Source organism: Nematostella vectensis, chromosome 7 (assembly GCF_932526225.1).
Source record: "Nematostella vectensis chromosome 7, jaNemVect1.1, whole genome shotgun sequence".
In the NCBI taxonomy this organism is placed as follows: Eukaryota; Metazoa; Cnidaria; class Anthozoa; order Actiniaria; family Edwardsiidae; genus Nematostella; species Nematostella vectensis.
Window position 1 is genome coordinate 6255243 of NC_064040.1, and position 18944 is coordinate 6274186.

The 18944-nt window shown below is 39.8% G+C and overlaps 3 protein-coding genes and 1 non-coding gene across 6 annotated transcripts; 3 read left to right on the forward strand and 1 right to left on the reverse strand.

Annotated features, from left to right (window-relative positions):
- Positions 1 to 128: 128 nt before the first annotated feature.
- On the forward strand, positions 129 to 18786 carry LOC5520824 (integrin alpha-X). Of its 2 annotated transcripts, XM_048730348.1 has the most exons (7): positions 129 to 986; positions 8572 to 8739; positions 8889 to 8959; positions 9761 to 10018; positions 10234 to 10305; positions 10430 to 10508; positions 17863 to 18786. In XM_048730348.1, the coding sequence occupies exons 1-7, from the start codon at positions 968 to 970 to the stop codon at positions 17907 to 17909; spliced, it is 714 nt and encodes a 237-aa protein (XP_048586305.1). In that variant the 5' UTR covers positions 129 to 967; the 3' UTR covers positions 17910 to 18786. The 2 variants fall into 2 exon arrangements, 1 of the variants encoding a protein (XP_048586305.1); XR_007312246.1 differs by lacking the exons at positions 129 to 986; positions 10234 to 10305; positions 10430 to 10508; positions 17863 to 18786 and adding exons at positions 1004 to 1332; positions 9254 to 9319 and having other exon boundaries at positions 9761 to 9865.
- LOC116604087 lies at positions 1129 to 1267 on the forward strand. Its single transcript, XR_004290903.2, has one exon. It is a non-coding gene; the product is annotated as a U4 spliceosomal RNA (small nuclear RNA).
- On the forward strand, positions 10533 to 13501 carry LOC125568331 (uncharacterized serine-rich protein C215.13-like). Its single transcript, XM_048730347.1, has 2 exons — positions 10533 to 11365; positions 11399 to 13501. The coding sequence occupies exons 1-2, from the start codon at positions 10645 to 10647 to the stop codon at positions 11518 to 11520; spliced, it is 843 nt and encodes a 280-aa protein (XP_048586304.1). The 5' UTR covers positions 10533 to 10644; the 3' UTR covers positions 11521 to 13501.
- Positions 14172 to 17332, reverse strand: LOC116604074. Of its 2 annotated transcripts, XM_032365942.2 has the most exons (3): positions 16924 to 17331; positions 15624 to 15781; positions 14172 to 15501 (listed from the first exon to the last, which is right to left on the reverse strand). In XM_032365942.2, exons 2-3 carry the CDS (start codon positions 15778 to 15780, stop codon positions 14270 to 14272), a joined length of 1389 nt encoding a protein of 462 aa, XP_032221833.2. In that variant the 5' UTR covers position 15781; positions 16924 to 17331; the 3' UTR covers positions 14172 to 14269. The 2 variants fall into 2 exon arrangements, with proteins under 2 accessions (XP_032221833.2, XP_032221834.2); XM_032365943.2 differs by having other exon boundaries at positions 15624 to 17332.
- Positions 18787 to 18944: the final 158 nt, after the last annotated feature.

An 18944-nucleotide genomic window follows, 5' to 3' on the forward strand; every position in this document is an offset into this window, starting at 1 on the left:
GGAAATTTAGGTTTTTGCAAACTAAACTAATTGATGAGTTTGTGGGTATGTTGTCTCCAATTCATCAAAGGGTACCTGGATACCAGATGCTGCATTCTTTACAAATAGACATCCTCGGGGACCCAGGGCGTCGCGGAGGTCAGAGGAGGCGAGCGCGGCGTAGGGGGAGGGGAGAAAAGACGCTTGCCTAGGGCAAACAGTACCCCGGAGTTTAAGATTAAACCTGTAAAAATATATTTAGTATATCAAGATTGCGTGCCGCTATTAATCCCGCCTTCTCCTGTTCTCACAGAATCCTTTAGGCAAATCCTGCCTATGCGCCTAAAATGTGATCGAAAACGGAAAGCCCCGAAAAACAATAACATAAAAATATACTGATAAGTGCGATACAACAGAGAGAAAAAAAAAATGCCTGGGATCGATCGAACCTCATCCAGATCAGAAGAAATAATAAAAAAAAAGATAAACCATAATTCCAGAAACACGCTTTAACACCGTATGGCAGCTAAAGCTATACGGCTGGCTAGGCAGGAGAGTTTGGCCCCAGCACCGCTTCTAACCTCCGGCACGTGACTTTCAAAAAATGTTTATCAATTCCCTATAACATCTCCCGCGTATCTGTTAAAACCTTGAAAGACACGGGATATGCGTTTTACTGCTTAAGTACAATACACAAGTGCCAGATGCACCCGCGCATTAATAGGGAGGCAATTACCAGGTTCCTAGCCCTGTCCTATATGGTTACGCCACGCACAGCTCGCTGAGATGTAAAGCGAAAAATATTGGAGTCTTCACGCTAGGGAAGGGAATAAGTGTGTTGCTATAGTAGTGTGGTGACGTCACGGGTAGGTATGTGGGTTCTGGGAGCGAGATTGTGGTTTTCTACGAATGCTAGCATATGCGCATGCGCACGCAGCCTCTGTCCTCACATTTAATGTTGTTTTACCAAACAATATTTTCCTAACCGATGAACCAAAGCTGCATTGGTAAGGCCTGCTTTAGACTTTCCATTGTTAGTTTTAATGCGTCAGTTAAAATGTATAATGATTAATTGTAGCTTTTCTATTCATCCCACATGACTTGAGCCGTTGTGTGAAGTCAGTCTGATTTACCCGCCATGTTATCACTAGCTTTGCGCAGTGGCATTACCGTAGCTGATGAGGTCCATCCGAGGCGCGGTTATTGCTGATTGAAAACTTTTCCCAATACCCCGCGAGACGACTTGAAATATAGTCGGCTTTGCAATTTTTGCAGACCTCTTTAGAGGTCACACGACTAAGCAAATCAAATTCTCTCAGAGAAGAGGCAATCACTGGTTTAGAAATTCTTCCGGTAGGTAGGAATCTGACGTTTAGACCCATACGACGGCTAGTTTGGTGTTATCACGTTCTGTTTCTTTGAATGCTTCTTTAAAGGTCTAGCAGACGAAAATGAATGAAAGCATTGATAGTTTCTACACAATACAGCATCAACATGGCGGCAATAAAAGCACGGCTTGCATGGTCATTTCATTTCTAAATTTTAATGGCTTTATTTCATGGATTGAACAAAACTCAACTGTCCATTTTTGCTCATGATTGTCTAATTGATTGACAATTGGCCATAATCTGTGAATAAATCAAGTATAGCACAACAACACGAGGATTTGAGAACATCATCGAGTGGTGACTATTGAACAAATTCAAGATGGTATTGTGAAGAATTTTCTGCATTGTTGTTCAGATGCGGCCGAAATAGGCTTACAAGAAAGTATTATTTGCTGCTATTGGTTTTGCAATATCCAACTGGACGAGAAACAAATCTTTTTCACTCAAATATTTGCGAATTGTTGGCAATAGTCCGATGCCATGAGTACTTACAAAAATACCGAGATGGTGGCTGAATTTATTCACCGCTAGTTCCTGCATCGTTTGCTGTTGCTCTCAAACCACTCAGAATATTTCTCTTCGTTCCCTTTTTGCCATTTAGAAGCGCCTCAAAGTTTGTTCGATTGGAAAGAAATTCAATCAATTCATAATGATGAAAATATAAAAAAAACAAAGTTCAATGTCATTATTTGGATGATTCTTCGGTCCGATGAATGGAGTAGCTTCTTGTTCCTCAATAGCAGTACCAGTTCTGTACCAAAGTTGGTCTTTGGGTCGCAAAATACCGACATTTTTCTGCTAGAAATTAGCCCACGGCCATCGTTGTTTACCGATTGTGAATCTGTCTCTCCCAGGCCGTAAAACTCTTTTAAATCGCTATCAAAATCACCCAAAATATCATGAGTCAAGTCCATGATCTAAAGGCAATGGTCCGTGGTCGTGGATGGATTTCGAACGCGCGAAAAAGTTTTAACTTAGGATAAAAATTTCATGACGAACGGTTCGTTGTACTGACTTGAGCTGTAAGAGAGAAAAGTGCAACCAGCTCGCTTAAACCTGAAAAATAGCTATGTATAATACTTGGATATGCTTCCCTGAAGAGTTAACTCTGAATCTTTGAAGTTAATTTGATGTAGTTTATCTGAAAACATGCTCAAACTGGAACTAACAAATGACGAGCACGCGGTTAAATTGCGCTAAATTAAAAAAAGTTTGTCTTTGCCTGCTTATAAAAATTGTTGCAATACAATACTTGGAAAACCAGTACTTTATTCCGATCAATAATTATGTGGGCAATATTTGTTCTTACTATGTCAGCCCATGAAATTCTAAGGAAAAAGAGAAAATCTATAAAAACTGAAGACCTGTTGTCATTTTGTGTGCGTCAGTCAAAAAAACTTGGGCGTGAAAGGGTTAATATGCAGTGTTGATGTTTTTTTTTACTATGGAATGGATGTGATGGAACTAATTACTAATGAATGTGCAGAACATTGCCCTGTATGAAATATTATTGTAGAGTAGATTTGCCTATATCTGCACACCATCATACTCATAGAAATAGGTGGGGGTGGGGTGGGGGAGGCATCGTTATCTGCAAAAGCAAATGTGAGGTCTATTAACAAGCACTTAGTATGAACATTTTTAAAAAGGATCTATAGAGCTGGCCAGATGGCTTTGTATCTATTTACTATTTTCTAAGAGGATCTACTATAAGCAAATATATTGAAATAAAAACTTTCCCAGCACAAAAGACCTGTTCTTTAAATCCTAGTTTATTATTACAACACATTCTCTTACATTAAACTTTCAAAAAGGTAAAATTGATCTATAATGTAGCTGTAGCCCCAGACTAACTCAGACTATTACAGAATTCACCAAAATCTTTTTATCTGAAAACAAATTAAAAACTATTAACTACTCTTGTTATTTGATCTAAATTTGCAACTAAACTCTTTATTTAACAGACAATAAAATGCTCATGTCTATCTACTTTTATTTCCAGCCACCACCCATTTCTAAAATGGGTAGGTGGGGTGGCTAACACATCTAGTCTTGAGTCATTTTGAAAATATGTGAGCCATGGTTTCTCATTCTTGGTGCTGATGACCTCATTCTCTTTGATGGCACTGTTGCAGGGGCTGGTAGTTAAATGTCGTCTCCTATTTTGTGATCTTGAGTATCTAGTTCACCCAGTGGCTCTATGCTTGGGGATGGTTCTGAAGCTTCCTTTCAGTCAGTAGGCCAGTTGCCAAGATATAGCATCTTCTGGGGAGTGAAGGATCATTTCTATCTGGCATTGGTCTTCCCAGCCCCAATACTACTAGCACGTCTTCATCTTCTGGCATAACAGGTAGATTGTGGTCTATTGCTTGCAAAGGGAAGTCATATTTGTTATTTATCAGAATCCTTCTCTCTCCAACACGGTGTTCACCTGGATCTGGGTAACAATCTAGGTTGGCACGGTTGCATCTCAAAATACCTGTAGAATGATGATTTAAATAATCATCCCCTCTGACGAACTTCCCTTCTTCTATTATGTTTGGCCATATATCTTCAACTCTGTCTCTAGCAATGGCTTGCAACTCAGCAAACATATTTGGCATCGGATTTTCCTCAATTATTGACATTTCACCAGAAACTCCAATGTCTTCTGGAGTTGTCGGATACCAGTTTTGGGCAATGTCTTTTGAAGTGAATTTATATGCTTTTCCAACGTCATAGTTTTGCTCCAAAGGCCAATAATATTTGCCATCTGAACGATCAGGTATTAGCCTGCGTATCTTCTCTTCTCCCATATCTCAGCCAAGGTAGCAGTAACCATCGCCATAGAAATTCTTGGCAATGAGCACAATGTGATGGACTTCTGCCATGATTAACCTGAGAAGAACATTTAGATGCATTTTAATAATTCAAGCAAAAATCAAACTGAGTCTGTGCAGTACTTTCAACTTTAAGTGATTGGGCGCCCTAAAACTTATCAAACAAGCATAAAATGCATGTTTATAATTGAAATATTGTACGTGAGTGAGCACTAGAGTCTATTAAGAAATAAGAAATGAAATAAGAAATAAGTTATGATGATATAGCAAAATCACTTTCACTGACAGCAGCAACTTACAGCAAACAGTTTCATTTTTTTTTGCCTGTATATATCTTATTTACACAAATCATAAACTTAAAATAGGCAAGGAATAAATATTTTGACAACGATACATATAATTACAAATGAACTTGGCGCCCCATACGGCTAAAACCAAGCATGTATTGACAATTCTACAGTGGCCCACAAGGGCACGCCAAATTTTTTTTCTTCACGGCAAAACTTTATTTCTTCACGGCAAAACTTTATTTCTTCACGGCAAAACTTTTTTTTATGTATTTCTCTCACAAGTTGAATATAATCCCTGGGTACTGCATGACCTTAGCTCTGTTTACTGGGCAATACATCACACATGTTTGGCATTAAATGGCTATGGGCACATCCCCATAGCCTGTTTATTCAATCCAAATATCAAAATTACAAATAATTCAATACTATAAATACGCCCAAGTAAAGGTGTGGGCATACAAAACAAACCAAGTGGAAGGCAAGGGGAGGAGGAGCCGCCAAGATGCACGTTTTAGCACGTAGGTGTTGCCTACGAGTTTCCGAATCACATATCAATCACATTGCTAAGCACTGAGTCTATCTGTGAAACAAACTAAACTTTAAAGCTAAACTACAAAATACAGTAAAATAAAGTCCATGATTTGATGATTATCAATACATATACTCATATACTAACTAGTAGTGACCCTGTCACATATGTTTAAAGGAAAGATTAAAAAGGACAAATCACTAGAGCAGAGAAAGGGCTTTCAAAATGGCTCCGCGATAGCTCCGGTACAAGCGAAGCTGACCTGAATGATTCAAATGCACCCCATCTCTCGAAAGAAACTTACTTGAAACCCCCTTATGAAACCAACAAAAGGCATACTCGATCGGCTCTAATAGCCTACGAACGAGTTGATTAAATTGGGTGACTTTAGCATTAAAAACGCTGTACGAACTGCGAGGGATAACCAAGCAAAACCCCACAATTTTAATTCTTGATATCGGAAATTAGGCGCTTAACAAAGGAGTGACCCAATATTAGTGCTACAGGCAGGCTAGAAGACAATCGTATCGTGGGAAAACTCAACCATTAATGATATCGTGTTTTTTGATGTGTGTTGTTTTCTCTTTGAGCTGAGGGTCAACCCATTTGAACGATATAGGACAATGATGTTATAATCTGGAGATGTCGCTAGACAAGTTGTCAAAGACGTGCCCCTCGAAACGTTATTCTCAAGTACTTCTTGGAAGCTTTTCAATCGGCACTAAATTCAAGGATTAAAATTTAAAAATTCAATATCCCGTTAAAAGAGTTTCCTTGCCAAAAGTAAAATCAAATTAATGTTTAACCTTTGGGTTGCTTATCTTAAAAAAAACGTCTTTAGGTTCCTCGTTGCCAAGTTGGCAGTCGAGCCAGTATAGAATTTCTCTCTTCACGTATAGAATCGTTATACGTGCGTTCTTTTCCTGTGTAAAACCCGAAACGTTGGCTTATTTTGCGACTCGATTTTGAGATTTTCTTTATCATTTCCTGTGTATTAGTAGCATAAGATGGTTCGCGAAGTATCATTGCCACTTGACCAATCTGCGCCTTCCATTTTAGCCACATGTATTATCATTTGTTCACGTGGCATCAAATTTCGATTTTTTTCTTTCTTTTCTTCTACACTAATTCTACACTAATGAGCCGTATTCAATGCAAATGCATGAATCGAGTCGATTTTGTCATCTTCATTTGCACGAATTTGCATTGAATACGGCCATGGATAATACGAAGTTTGAACTTAGCCTAAGATGGAAAATACGGCTCATGGGTAATACGACGTTTGAACTTAGCCTTTAGCCGGGTCAATTGAGCTTTAGGGCCACCAGGTATAAATAAAAGGCTGCATCGGGTATTTATATTTTCTGTTACCCGTTGTCAGACATCTATTACTTTTGCCCGATGAAATGTTACACTTTTTCTTGAAGTGTTTATGTTTTAAAGTCCATATAACCTTTCAGAGTTGATAGACTTTGTCAATTTTTTTATGTTTTCATCTTCCAAATGATATGTGGTTCTTATGGTTCTTATCTCAACCTGGGTTCTTATCTCAACCTGGTAGTCAAATGATTATTTAAATTCAGGCAATTTCTGCAAAATTTAGCAGATATTTTTTAGTCATTGAATTGTTTTTGCATTGTGCGCGCGTGCTGCATTCGCAATCAAGAATGGCGACATTCTCACGAGCGCGCGCTGTTTTTGAAACCTACAACAAAACGATATTTTCTTTTTTCGCATACAATTCTCGACTTTAAATTATTCTTCGCTTTATTGTGGGTAGCATTGCAATAGAAAACAATTCGCCACAAACGGATTTAAGGAAAATACGTTGTTTCAGATTTTCCCGCCAAAACTTGGAATTATTTACTCGATTCAATCTCCTTTTGCGCGGCCAGGAAAATCTTCAAAGATCTGTAAAAAATTCTAATTTCAATCAAATTCAATTTCAATTGAGGGGTTGTGATGGTGTGTGATGGGTTGTGATGGGCTGCGATGGAGTGGGATGGTGTGTGAGGGGTTGTGATGGGTTGTGATGGAGTGTGAGGGGTTGTGATGGAGTGTGAGGGGTTGTGATGGTGTGTGATGGGTTGTGATGGTGTGTGATGGGTTGTGATGGGCTGTGATGGAGTGGGATGGTGTGTGAGGGATTGTGATGTGGTGTGATGGGTTGTGATGGAGTGTGAGGGGTTGTGATGGGTTGTGATGTGTGATGGAATGTGATGGGTTGTGATGGTGTGTGATGGAGTGTGATGGGGTGTGATTGGTTGTGGTAGGGTGTGATGGGGTATACTGTTGCATTTTCTGATGGCATTGATGCACTCGTATATCTGAGCAAAGAAATTGTGAGCTGTGATGCACCCCAAAAAAACTATGCTTTTCCCAAAAAAATATATCGTGCATGGTATAGTAATTCAATCGTGATGACCATCATCCTCGCTGTCATCTATTGACTATAGCGAATCGGACTTTCACACCGAACATAGCCATTCGAAATATAAATTTTACCACATCTTTGCGCCCAAAGGCTTTTCTACAAGTCTTTCAAGTTTTCATACGTCTAAAACCCTATCAAAAAGCAGAAAGATACGGTTTTATGCTCTTATTCTCGTCTCTCTATGGCCGCCATGTTTTTTTTACTTAGGTCCAGCGAGTGTTATGACGTCATCTTACAATTTGATCTGTGATTGGTTGTTTCAATGTTTTGATGCCACGGATGCCAAAACAAAAAAGTGTTTCCAGAAAAGGAAATATTCCGAGGTGTTCAACAGGTACTGTTTGCCTTTGTTGCCATTATTGTCGCCACAGGTTTCCAAGATCCAGTAATGAGGTCTTCTGGTCGCTATCTATCATAGATTTAAAAGAAACACAGTTCATTTTATACTTAGAATAGAAAATTGTGGCCGCGTCCGCTAAATGGAGGTGGCCTATTAAAAGAGGTATACAATACAGTGTTTGAGTGTTAAATATTTTGGGATATCGGGAAGTGGTCACCTAATTGAGGGCTGTTCCTTATTACAGTTATCAGTGTATTTTTTCATTCTTGGGAACTCTAGTACAATAAAACACTCAAAACATCAAGCGTGAGAAAGACACGCTATCATTTTAAAATCTTTGAATATATATCTCATTATATCCCTGTTTAGTATGAGCTGATTACTAGTGCTCCGGCGAGAGCGTCTATAGGTGACAGATATGCCTAGGGATCCTAGGGTGTACTTATAGTATCATAGGGCTGGCAGGGTGCTGGATTTAAAAGTGTCTAAGGGAGATAAATTTATACGTCTAGTGAATATTGCTCATATTCCTTGTTGATTCGTAAAAGGAGCACATGGTATCAGACTGGATATTGGTTATGCGTGGATCTCACTGAATTATATGCTATAGGGCTTGTTATAAGCTTGAAGCCTCGCCTGTTTGCTTTAATCTACTAATGGACGTCTAAATCAATAAACAGCTGCTACGTGCGGAATTTAGCTTCTAGATTATGTCTAGGTTAATTTAAACTGGACTGGTGAATTTTTATTTGCACTTTTTTACCTTACATTTGCTTTTTTTTTTCTTCGCAGATATCCGCCAAGAAGGAGCCTGCCCTCCTGTTTTTCAGTACAAATCCCATCAGCATTGTACTGGCGTCAGTTATTTGTGTAACTCGGACGATAAGTGTAGTCCCGGCGAGCAATGCCGTCCGCAAGAAAACGAGTGTCCTCTAAAATGCCGAAAAACTATTAAAAAAAGTAAGAAGATTTCTTACAAAAGTTAAAGCAGTGCCGTAGCAGGCCTCCAGCCTCCAGCCCTTGCTACGGCTGGGTCTCGGTCTGTCCGTCTGTCTGTCTGGCTGGCTGTCTGGCTGTCTGGCTGTCTGTCTAACTGTTTTTTTTTTTAGAGAGTTGCCCTATTGATATCGCCTTTCTTCTCGATGCATCCGGAAGTATGGGATGGCGGACCTGGGGGAAAGTGAGTTGAACCCGTTTCCTTTGAATTATCTCGACGTGGTCCCTAAACTGAATAATGAAGTAAAGAAATGAAAAGAACGGAATCAAAAGTAATGGGAAAATATTTTGATACCCATTTATAAATTGATAACCATTTATAAAGTGAAAATAGGTTATTTTACTTTCTAACAGATCTCTTACTGCGATTTTTAATATTTTGCGAGCTCTCGTCAATGATTTGTAACTGCTAAACCGTTTGTGGCTTTTCGCCGTCATTCAAACTAACGGAATTACAAGGTGTTGGCCTCCTCCACAGACAAATCTGCATTTGTAAAGATAAGAAGAAGAAGAACGGGTAAATTGCGGAGGAGGAAGACTGAGGGTAAGTAAAGAGCGAAAGAGAGGGAATGGGGCGAAGGCAGCGATACCGGTTTCTGACTTCCGGTATCTTTCCACAGGAAAACCAAATCAGTTTTTTTTTTGCCTGCAGAGGGAGCTAATTAGGTGCTTGGTTAGCGCAGTGCGGAGAGGTGGCACGATTGGAAGACATTTCAGTGTTGGCAAATGAAAACGCTTCAAAAATTTTGAATGACGGACGCCAGAAGACGGTTTAAGTGTTTAATCGGCGGCGCGAGCTCGCAGATATTGCAAACCGCAGTAACACCTTTCTTGATGTAAATAAAGAACTTTTTCAAGTCAATAATGAACATGAATGACATATCAGATGATGATCCTCTTCTTACACTCAGCAACACATTTCAATTTATTATCGCAGTTTGATTTGCCTTGATATTATCAACTAATTAATATATTTTTGCTATAGATAAAGAATTATGCCAAGTCTATCGTGGACATGGGTGACATATCGACCCATGTCGGTATCATAACGTTCAGCACCGACCCAGTAATCGATATCCCCTTCGACAAATACAAAGGAGTAGAAATGAACGCCGTCAACATCAAAAGCGATATCGACGAGCAAAGGCGGCAGAAAGGCTACACATTCATCGATAAAGCGCTTACACTTGCCGATAAAAGTCTTTTCACTGAAGAAGCAGGAATGAGAGAGGACAGTCTGAAGGTGGGTTCTGTTGCCGTTTGTTGTTGTTGCCAGGGTGTGAGCAGTATATATCAAGCCGTTGTCATGGTAACGAATTATGACGTAATTCTGGATGATATGTCGTCGACGTGCTGTTGCTATGGTAACACTACATATGTAACGCTCACACTATATAAATAAATGACAATTTTGTCACGCAGCTGAAGTTAACGCTATACATGTCACTATTTTGTCAGACAATTGTAGGCCACAGTGTTGTCACGCAACTGAAGGTCACTCGATGCATTTCAAGATTTTTTCACGCAACTGTAGGTCACGCCGTACATTTCACTATTTTGTCACACAATTGTAGGTCACGCGATACATTGCACTATTTTGTCACACAATTGTTAGTCACGCGATATATTTCACTATTTTGTCACACAATTGTAGGTAGCTGTTTCAATGTCGGACGGAATCCAGACCAAGGATCGAGGACCGTTTACGCCTACCATCTTCGCCGCAAGTCCAGGTATACACCGTGGGTATTGGCGCTGATATCGACGTGTTTGAATTAATGTGGATAGAAAGCGAGGACACGGGTTTGTTTGATGGCCGGCATTTGGAGCTCTTGAGAAAAGATTTGGCCTACTTTATCCAAACAATGTATGCAGTCAAGTAGTAGTCTCACGGTGATGGCATACAGTAACACAAGAAGTAGTCTAACGGTGATGGCATACAGTAACACAAGTAGTAGTCTAACGGTGATGGCATACAGTAACACAAGTAGTAGTCTAACGGTGATGGCATACAGTAACACAAGTAGTAGTCTAACGGTGATGGCATACAGTAACACAAGTAGTAGTCTAACGGTGATGGCATACAGTAACACAAGTAGTAGTCTAACGGTGATGGCATACAGTAACACAACTAGTAGTCTAACGGTGATGGCATACAGTAACACAAGTAGTAGTCTAACGGTGATGGCATACAGTAACACAAGTAGTAGTCTAACGGTGATGGCATACAGTAACACAAGTAGTAGTCTAACGGTGATGGCATACAGTAACACAAGTAGTAGTCTAACGGTGATGGCATACAGTAACACAAGTAGTAGTCTAACGGTGATGGCATACAGTAACACAAGTAGTAGTCTAACGGTGATGGCATACAGTAACACAAGTAGTAGTCTAACGGTGATGGCATACAGTAACACAAGAAGTAGTCTCACGGTGGCATACAGTAACACAAGAAGTAGTCTCACGGTGGCATACAGTAACACAAGAAGTAGTCTCACGGTGGCATACAGTAACACAAGTAGTAGTCTAACGGTGATGGCATACAGTAACACAAGTAGTAGTCTAACGGTGATGGCATACAGTAACACAAGTAGTAGTCTCACGGTGGCATACAGTAACACAAGTAGTAGTCTAACGGTGATGGCATACAGTAATACAAGAAGTAGTCTAACGGTGATGGCATACAGTAACACAAGAAGTAGTCTCACGGTGATGGCATACATAGTAACACAAGTAGTAGTCTAACGGTGATGGCATACAGTAACACAAGTAGTAGTCTAACGGTGATAGCATACAGTAACACAAGTAGTAGACTAATGGTGATGGCATACAGTAACACAAGTAGTAGTCTAACGGTGATGGCATACAGTAACACAAGTAGTAGTCTCACGGTGGCATACAGTAACACAAGTAGTAGTCTCACGGTGATGGCATACAGTAACACAAGTAGTAGTCTAACGGTGATGGCATACAGTAACACAAGAAGTAGTCTCACGTTGGCATACAGTAACACAAGAAGTAGTCTAACGGTGATGGCATACAGTAACACAAGTAGTAGTCTAACGGTGATGGCATACAGTAACACAAGTAGTAGTCTAACGGTGATGGCATACAGTAACACAAGTAGTAGTCTAACGGTGATGGCATACAGTAATACAAGAAGTAGTCTAACGGTGATGGCATACAGTAACACAAGAAGTAGTCTCACGGTGATGGCATACAGTAACACAAGAAGTAGTCTAACGGTGATGGCATACAGTAACACAAGTAGTAGTCTAACGGTGATGGCATACAGTAATACAAGAAGTAGTCTAACGGTGATGGCATACAGTAACACAAGAAGTAGTCTCACGGTGATGGCATACATAGTAACACAAGTAGTAGTCTAACGGTGATGGCATACAGTAACACAAGTAGTAGTCTAACGGTGATAGCATACAGTAACACAAGTAGTAGACTAATGGTGATGGCATACAGTAACACAAGTAGTAGTCTAACGGTGATGGCATACAGTAACACAAGTAGTAGTCTCACGGTGGCATACAGTAACACAAGTAGTAGTCTCACGGTGATGGCATACAGTAACACAAGTAGTAGTCTAACGGTGATGGCATACAGTAACACAAGAAGTAGTCTCACGTTGGCATACAGTAACACAAGAAGTAGTCTAACGGTGATGGCATACAGTAACACAAGTAGTAGTCTAACGGTGATGGCATACAGTAACACAAGTAGTAGTCTAACGGTGATGGCATACAGTAACACAAGTAGTAGTCTAACGGTGATGGCATACAGTAATACAAGAAGTAGTCTAACGGTGATGGCATACAGTAACACAAGAAGTAGTCTCACGGTGATGGCATACAGTAACACAAGTAGTAGTCTAACGGTGATGGCATACAGTAACACAACTAGTAGTCTAACGGTGATGGCATACAGTAACACAAGTAGTAGTCTCACGGTGATGGCATACAGTAACACAAGTAGTAGTCTAACGGTGATGGCATACAGTAATACAAGAAGTAGTCTAACGGTGATGGCATACAGTAACACAAGAAGTAGTCTAACGGTGATGGCATACAGTAACACAAGTAGTAGTCTAACGGTGATGGCATACAGTAACACAAGTAGTAGTCTAACGGTGATGGCATACAGTAACACAAGTAGTAGTCTAACGGTGATGGCATACAGTAACACAAGTAGTAGTCTAACGGTGGCATACAGTAACACAAGTAGTAGTCTAACGGTGATGGCATACAGTAACACAAGTAGTGGTCTAACGGTGATGGCATACAGTAACACAAGTAGTGGTCTAACGGTGATGGCATACAGTAACACAAGTAGTAGTCTAACGGTGATGGCATACAGTAACACAACTAGTAGTCTAACGGTGATGGAATACAGTAACACAAGAAGTAGTCTAACGGTGATGTCATACAGTAACACAAGTAGTAGTCTAACGGTGATGGCATACAGTAACACAAGTAGTAGTCTAACGGTGATGGCATACAGTAACACAAGTAGTAGTCTAACGGTGATGGCATACAGTAACACAAGTAGTAGTCTAACGGTGGCATACAGTAACACAAGTAGTAGTCTAACGGTGATGGCATACAGTAACACAAGTAGTGGTCTAACGGTGATGGCATACAGTAACACAAGTAGTAGTCTAACGGTGATGGCATACAGTAACACAAGTAGTAGTCTAACGGTGATTTTGATAAAAGTAAGTGATAAAATTAGTTGCCCCCCCCCCTTCAGGAGGAACACAATTTTCCATGCCCCCCTTATGCTTCCCCCATATTTTCGGTACCCCCCCCCCCCCCCCACCCACCAGAAAACTGAAGAAAGAGGAGCAAAGAAAGGAAAGAAAACGACAATGCCATCAGCAAGGACGGCGCGACCGATATTAGACGAAATTAGTTCAGTTAATGAAGAAGGGGGGGGGGACGTGGGTAGTGGTCGCCAACAAAATCAATTTTAATCCTAATCATGGGCTCATGACTAGGGACAGTAAGATTCGCCACATTCTGGTATTGTACAGGTGTCACAGCCTGTTAGAGCGTTTTCGTGAATCGTGAAACTTTTGTAACAGGATACTTGCACAATGTTCGAAAGCGATGTTGCGCGTTTTACTACTAGCGAACCAGCTTGTATCAATTTGTTTTGCATCAATGCATAAATCGATTGCTTAACATATTTTTTATAGTCGGTTTGTAATCATTCTTTATTTCGAACCTCTATGTCAAACCCAGGTACATAAAAGAATGCACCAAAAAATTCGTCAACACGGTGAATACCACCCATACTACATCCCCACCCTCACCTGACCACCTCCACTATGATACATCAGTGTTCTCCCCCTAAAAATAAAATCGGTTATAATTCTCACTGTGTTTTACATAATGCAATTTTATTAATTTGTATGGTAGTTCATTATTTCTTTACATTTCGATACGGTTTCACTTTCCAAAGATATCTTGCACATCTCGCCCTACAACACCCAAGGAGTGGCAATTGCGACATTTTCCGCGTCCAATTTACATTTCTCTCCGTACACGAAGCTCCTCTTAGGAAACAGCCTGGTTCCTTGAGCCACGGAGGTAAAAGTACTGCCTTCGGTTCCAATCAGAAAGTCGCACTCTAACAGCATGAGTTGGTCCAAAAGCAGATCCCGTAAAACCTGCTGATGATCGCTTTGACTAAGATCTAAGTGTCTTGGAGTCAATTGAAGCGTGGAAACTTTCCTAGGGTAAATATCAACGGCTTGGTCCTTGACCTTCTTGTTATCCGCAGCTAAAAACCAGGTAAAATTGGCCACCTTTAGTTCTGAGTATTTCTTCTTGAGGGCATCTTCTACACGCTGCGCGCAATCAAACACTTTTAGTGGATCACGTGTGCGAACGCTGTATGGATTGCGACTGCCAAAATGATGATCGCTTGTTATAATGTGAATTCCAATTATTGGTCTATGAAGTCGTATCTCCCTTTTTGCTTTTTTGAAGTCGTCTCTTAAACTTTTTGATTTTTTGAACAAGAAGCTGAAAGCACAGCCTGTCAAGGCGTATGGGTAATCATGTCTCCATATTCCCACGCCGAGGCTCATAGCATATTTCTTTAATATAGGATTACTCCATAACTGATTTGCAAAGTACCATATCGTCTCAACTTGCTCCACCGGGCGGTCAAAATACTCGGTGAAGTTAACATGCTTTATCCAGCTCTGAAATTGAGATTCTTGCCATCTGAAAATCTTACGTCGCCCATACCCTCCAATTCGCTCTAGTCCCCAGTATGTTTTCCTTCCATAAAGACTTTTGACTATTCGCTCGTCGTATCTCCAGTCAATCATGTGAGGCTCGAGAAGTTTTTCGAGTTCTTCTGGTCCTCCCCAGTGGATTAAAAACGTCCTGTTTAGTAGCACGGCTAGAAAGAAAGTCGATACCAGAGCCGACATGCGGTTTCCATACCCGCCACATCCACCGCCATGACCAAGGCAATTGTAGACCAGGAATTTGCGATCCTTGCTGGTAGATGTCAGTGACTCGGCGTGAAGTAGTTGGTATTCGCGCGTCCAGTTTTTCCCACAATCAAAACCATTTTGAGTGATGAATAAGCTATCTTTGTCTTGGATTTGAGAAATAGAGAATGTCAAATGACTTTGGGTATTCGTGGAGGTATTTGTATCTGGCGGAAGAGCGCCATTTGTATGGTCTGTGGATACATCTAGGACCCAGAAAAACCGTGTTATTGAAATATCTACCAAACCACTAAACTGAGACTCAACTATGAAGATTGGTTAAGGAGCTACGAGTATATTAAAGGGATATGAACATAATATGACTCACCGAAATAATAATCAAACAAATGTGGGTGAAAAATATACGCGGCAATCACCAATAGTACAAATAGAACTACTAAATGGAGTTTCCATCGAGTTAGCCACCACAGTCCTCCACATGTGCTGTCCGACACGTGCTCCCTGTTTTGTTCCTCGCGAAGCATTCTGGGATGGCACAATAAAAAATGGGAAGTCTTACACATTGTTGCAAAATTACCGTACTGTAAATGATCTAATAAACGTCCCCTATCTAAAGAACGCCTCATCTCTAATAAACACCACCCTTTATTAAACCCCCCTCCTACCCTTCCTCCCTAAAAACAAACTACATAGGAATTTCGGTAATGTAAATAAAATTTAATTAAACACATGTGACCTAGTGTGTTAGCACGTCAGATATGGGGGCCCTCACCACAGGTGGCCTAGTGTGTTAGCACGCCAGATATGGGGCCCTCACCACAGGTGGCCCAGTGTATTAGAACGTCAGCATATGGGGCTTCTCACCTCTGCTGATACGGGTTCGATTCCCGATCGTGACGTGAAAAGAAGCTGTCTGTTTCTCTCCCCTGAATTTTACTTTTTGAACAGGGGCGTTAAGGTGGAGAGGGACCAGAGGGGGATGTTTCACGAGTTTCAAAAATCGAAAAACACGTTTCAGGATAAACTGATAAACTGACAACAAGGATAAATCTTTACTCGGAAATTACGATTCACGAATTTTAAAGAGCATAGGTCACGAATTACGCTGATCAAATTTTGCAATTCACGAATCACGGTGAAGGTAGCTATCAAGGATCACGGTTTTCAATTTGTCCTTTTCACGATTCACGATAAACAAAAATTTTCCTTTTCGTTCACGGATCACGAAATCCCTTACCGCCCCCTGTTTGAACGTATGTTCTTGTTCCAGGATAGGAATTTTCAATGCATAATAGGACTTTGAATGTGAAGCGCTTAGAACATGGTTGATACTGTACAAGCCTTATATAAATACAATAGTACAATAAAGTTAACCGTAGCGATAATAAAACAGTAAAACGATATCTAAATACTCTAGCGATCGTAGCGAATACGTATGCAGTTATCATGAAAGATTACTGTGTAAACAAATCGCATTTTTTTTACATTTGACTGTGGCAAGCAGAAGTAAAGTATGCTGACATACAATTGCTGCCGACCAAAACCTTTCGCTACTATTCCATGAAAAAAGAATAAAAAGTGCTAAAATATCAATTCGTCAAAAAAGAACCTTCTTAATAATTTCTAAAAATAATTCTAATTGCAGCAACTAGACTTGCTGTACTCACCTCCCTATCGCTGCTGCCTTGAAAAAAAGCCAATCCTGGCTAAAATGACATGGAATTCATTTCAAACATACGCTAACCCCCAACGTGGTGGATTTCGTGATGGCGATTTTATTAGCATATGTATGGATGAGTTAACAACGGCCACTTATCGTCTTCAACAGCTTGATCAATTCATTCAGCCAGAACTCTTAGCTCCTATGTAAAGTGAATGATAACAATTCAACTCTGACTCTTTTAGATTGCGGAAAACGGGAAGAAAACAACGCTCCAAAACGCTTCTTGTACAAAAAATAATAGCTTTGACAAAAAGCGTGCAGTGCTCAGATTGTTATAAGTAAGACTACCTTATTACACTTTTTTCGCACTTAAATTTCGCGACTTTAAGATTCGCGAAAATAAAGTGACGCGAAATTGGGTGTCACGAAAATTGGGATGCGCGAAAGATAAATGAGTACACAAGAAGCCATTGGGGGAAACACCTTGTCTAATTAGTCATCTAATGTAAATATAGTACAGTAAGGGGTTGAGTTAGACTATTTATAGATTTTTATGAAACTGAATTTAGCCCACGCATCTTTGTCTAAAAAATTGTTTCAGTTTGTGATTACTACACATTTAATTCCACTTGTTTTGCTTGATTTTATTATCCCGAAATCGCGAAAATAAAGTGATCTGGTTTACGAAAAAATAAGACAACCGCGAAAATAAAGTGTCGCGAAATACAGCCATCTCAAAATTTTGACGTCGCGATAATTAAGTGTAATAAGGGTATTTTAAGGTAATTTATTAAGCTTCGGGTTACAAATATATAATTTTCTGGTTCTAAAGGGGTAATACGGGAGTCGGATCCTGTATTTTGGCATTTGATCTTTCCCAGTCGCACACCTCCAGACTAAAAAAAAAAAAAAAATGAAAATAGACTACAACACCTCTTTGCAGGTAATATCGGACCGCCAAGAGATCTCAGAGGAGATGATACCCAATAGAATGCTTGGGAACCCTGTCTTATTTCTGTATACAATGTGTCAGGTGATTTTCGTAGAGTAGTGGCGGTGCCCCTCTGCTGCCAATATTGTAGTCCAGGCAACGATTTGACCCATCACTAATGCTGCTATTTTTTTTTTTTTTTTTTTTGGGGGGGGGGGGTTGCTATTTTGAGCATCGTTTTGGGTTAGGGCCTCAATTTTTGATATAAGGGTTTAGGGGAGGGCCTTACTTTTTGAACAGGTATTCTGATCAATTTCCGAGCCTCCTAAAAGTAGGCCTTTCCAGATTGTGCTCGGCACTATTTTAGCGCAATTTGGGTTTAGGAGCACTATTTTGATCAGAGAACACTTTTTGGGTAAACAAGTCAACTTCTAGCTTTTTTAACCCAAATGACTAGGTTTTGTTGTCTTATATAGACATTTCTAGTTTCCTTAACTAAAAATAATATTATCTCAACTAGGCTAAGACTGTAAGACTGGTGATTTCGACATTTTAATAGGTAGGCTGTGATTTGGTAACCACAAATATTGGGTAGCCTTTGGAGTTCATTACAATAATAGAATGCCTTATCTAGAAGATCTGTTTGCCATGTTTTCCTGTTTTACATCATTTGTAATTATTTCTCGTTAAGAGATTGTTATAATAAAGGCCTGTTTTTTAGAAGTATCCAAATAAAAAAGGTAATAAACAAACACAAAAGAGAACAAAGTCATTTATAATACAGTTAGTTGTTATACACTAAAGTGTGATTTACCCGTTCATGGACAACAATCTGACAATATAAGATATACTCTAATGCATGTTTTTAACAAAAGCAATATTCTTTCTTTTATTCAAATTTTAATAAAACACAACTTATTTCTAAAAAATAAAAAATACGGTAATTTTCTTTTCGCCAATGAGCACTTTTTTGATTTTGGAGCACTTTTAAAGCACTTTTTGGGTGTTTTTGGAAGCCCTTTTCTGGCTTTTTGGGAGCACTATCTGGAAACGCCTACCTAAAAGTATGGAATTTCAATTTTTTTCTGGGGAGA

Excerpts from the sequence above, each read along its gene's own strand:
- LOC125568331 (XM_048730347.1), top strand. The coding sequence starts at position 10,645 with ATGCAGTCAAGTAGTAGTCTCACGGTGATGGCATACAGTAACACAAGA. Across the intron at positions 11,366-11,398 it reads GATGGCATACAGTAACACAA|GTAGTAGTCTAACGGTGATG; the intron begins GTAGTAGTCTCA and ends ACAGTAACACAA.
- LOC116604074 (XM_032365943.2), bottom strand. The coding sequence starts at position 15,882 with ATGAGGCGTTCTTTAGATAGGGGACGTTTATTAGATCATTTACAGTAC. Across the intron at positions 15,502-15,623 it reads TTTGTTTGATTATTATTTCG|ATGTATCCACAGACCATACA; the intron begins GTGAGTCATATT and ends TCTGGGTCCTAG.
- LOC5520824 (XM_048730348.1), top strand. Across the intron at positions 10,019-10,233 it reads TGAGAGAGGACAGTCTGAAG|ACAATTGTAGGCCACAGTGT; the intron begins GTGGGTTCTGTT and ends CTATTTTGTCAG. Across the intron at positions 10,509-17,862 it reads CATCTTCGCCGCAAGTCCAG|GTAATATCGGACCGCCAAGA; the intron begins GTATACACCGTG and ends ACCTCTTTGCAG.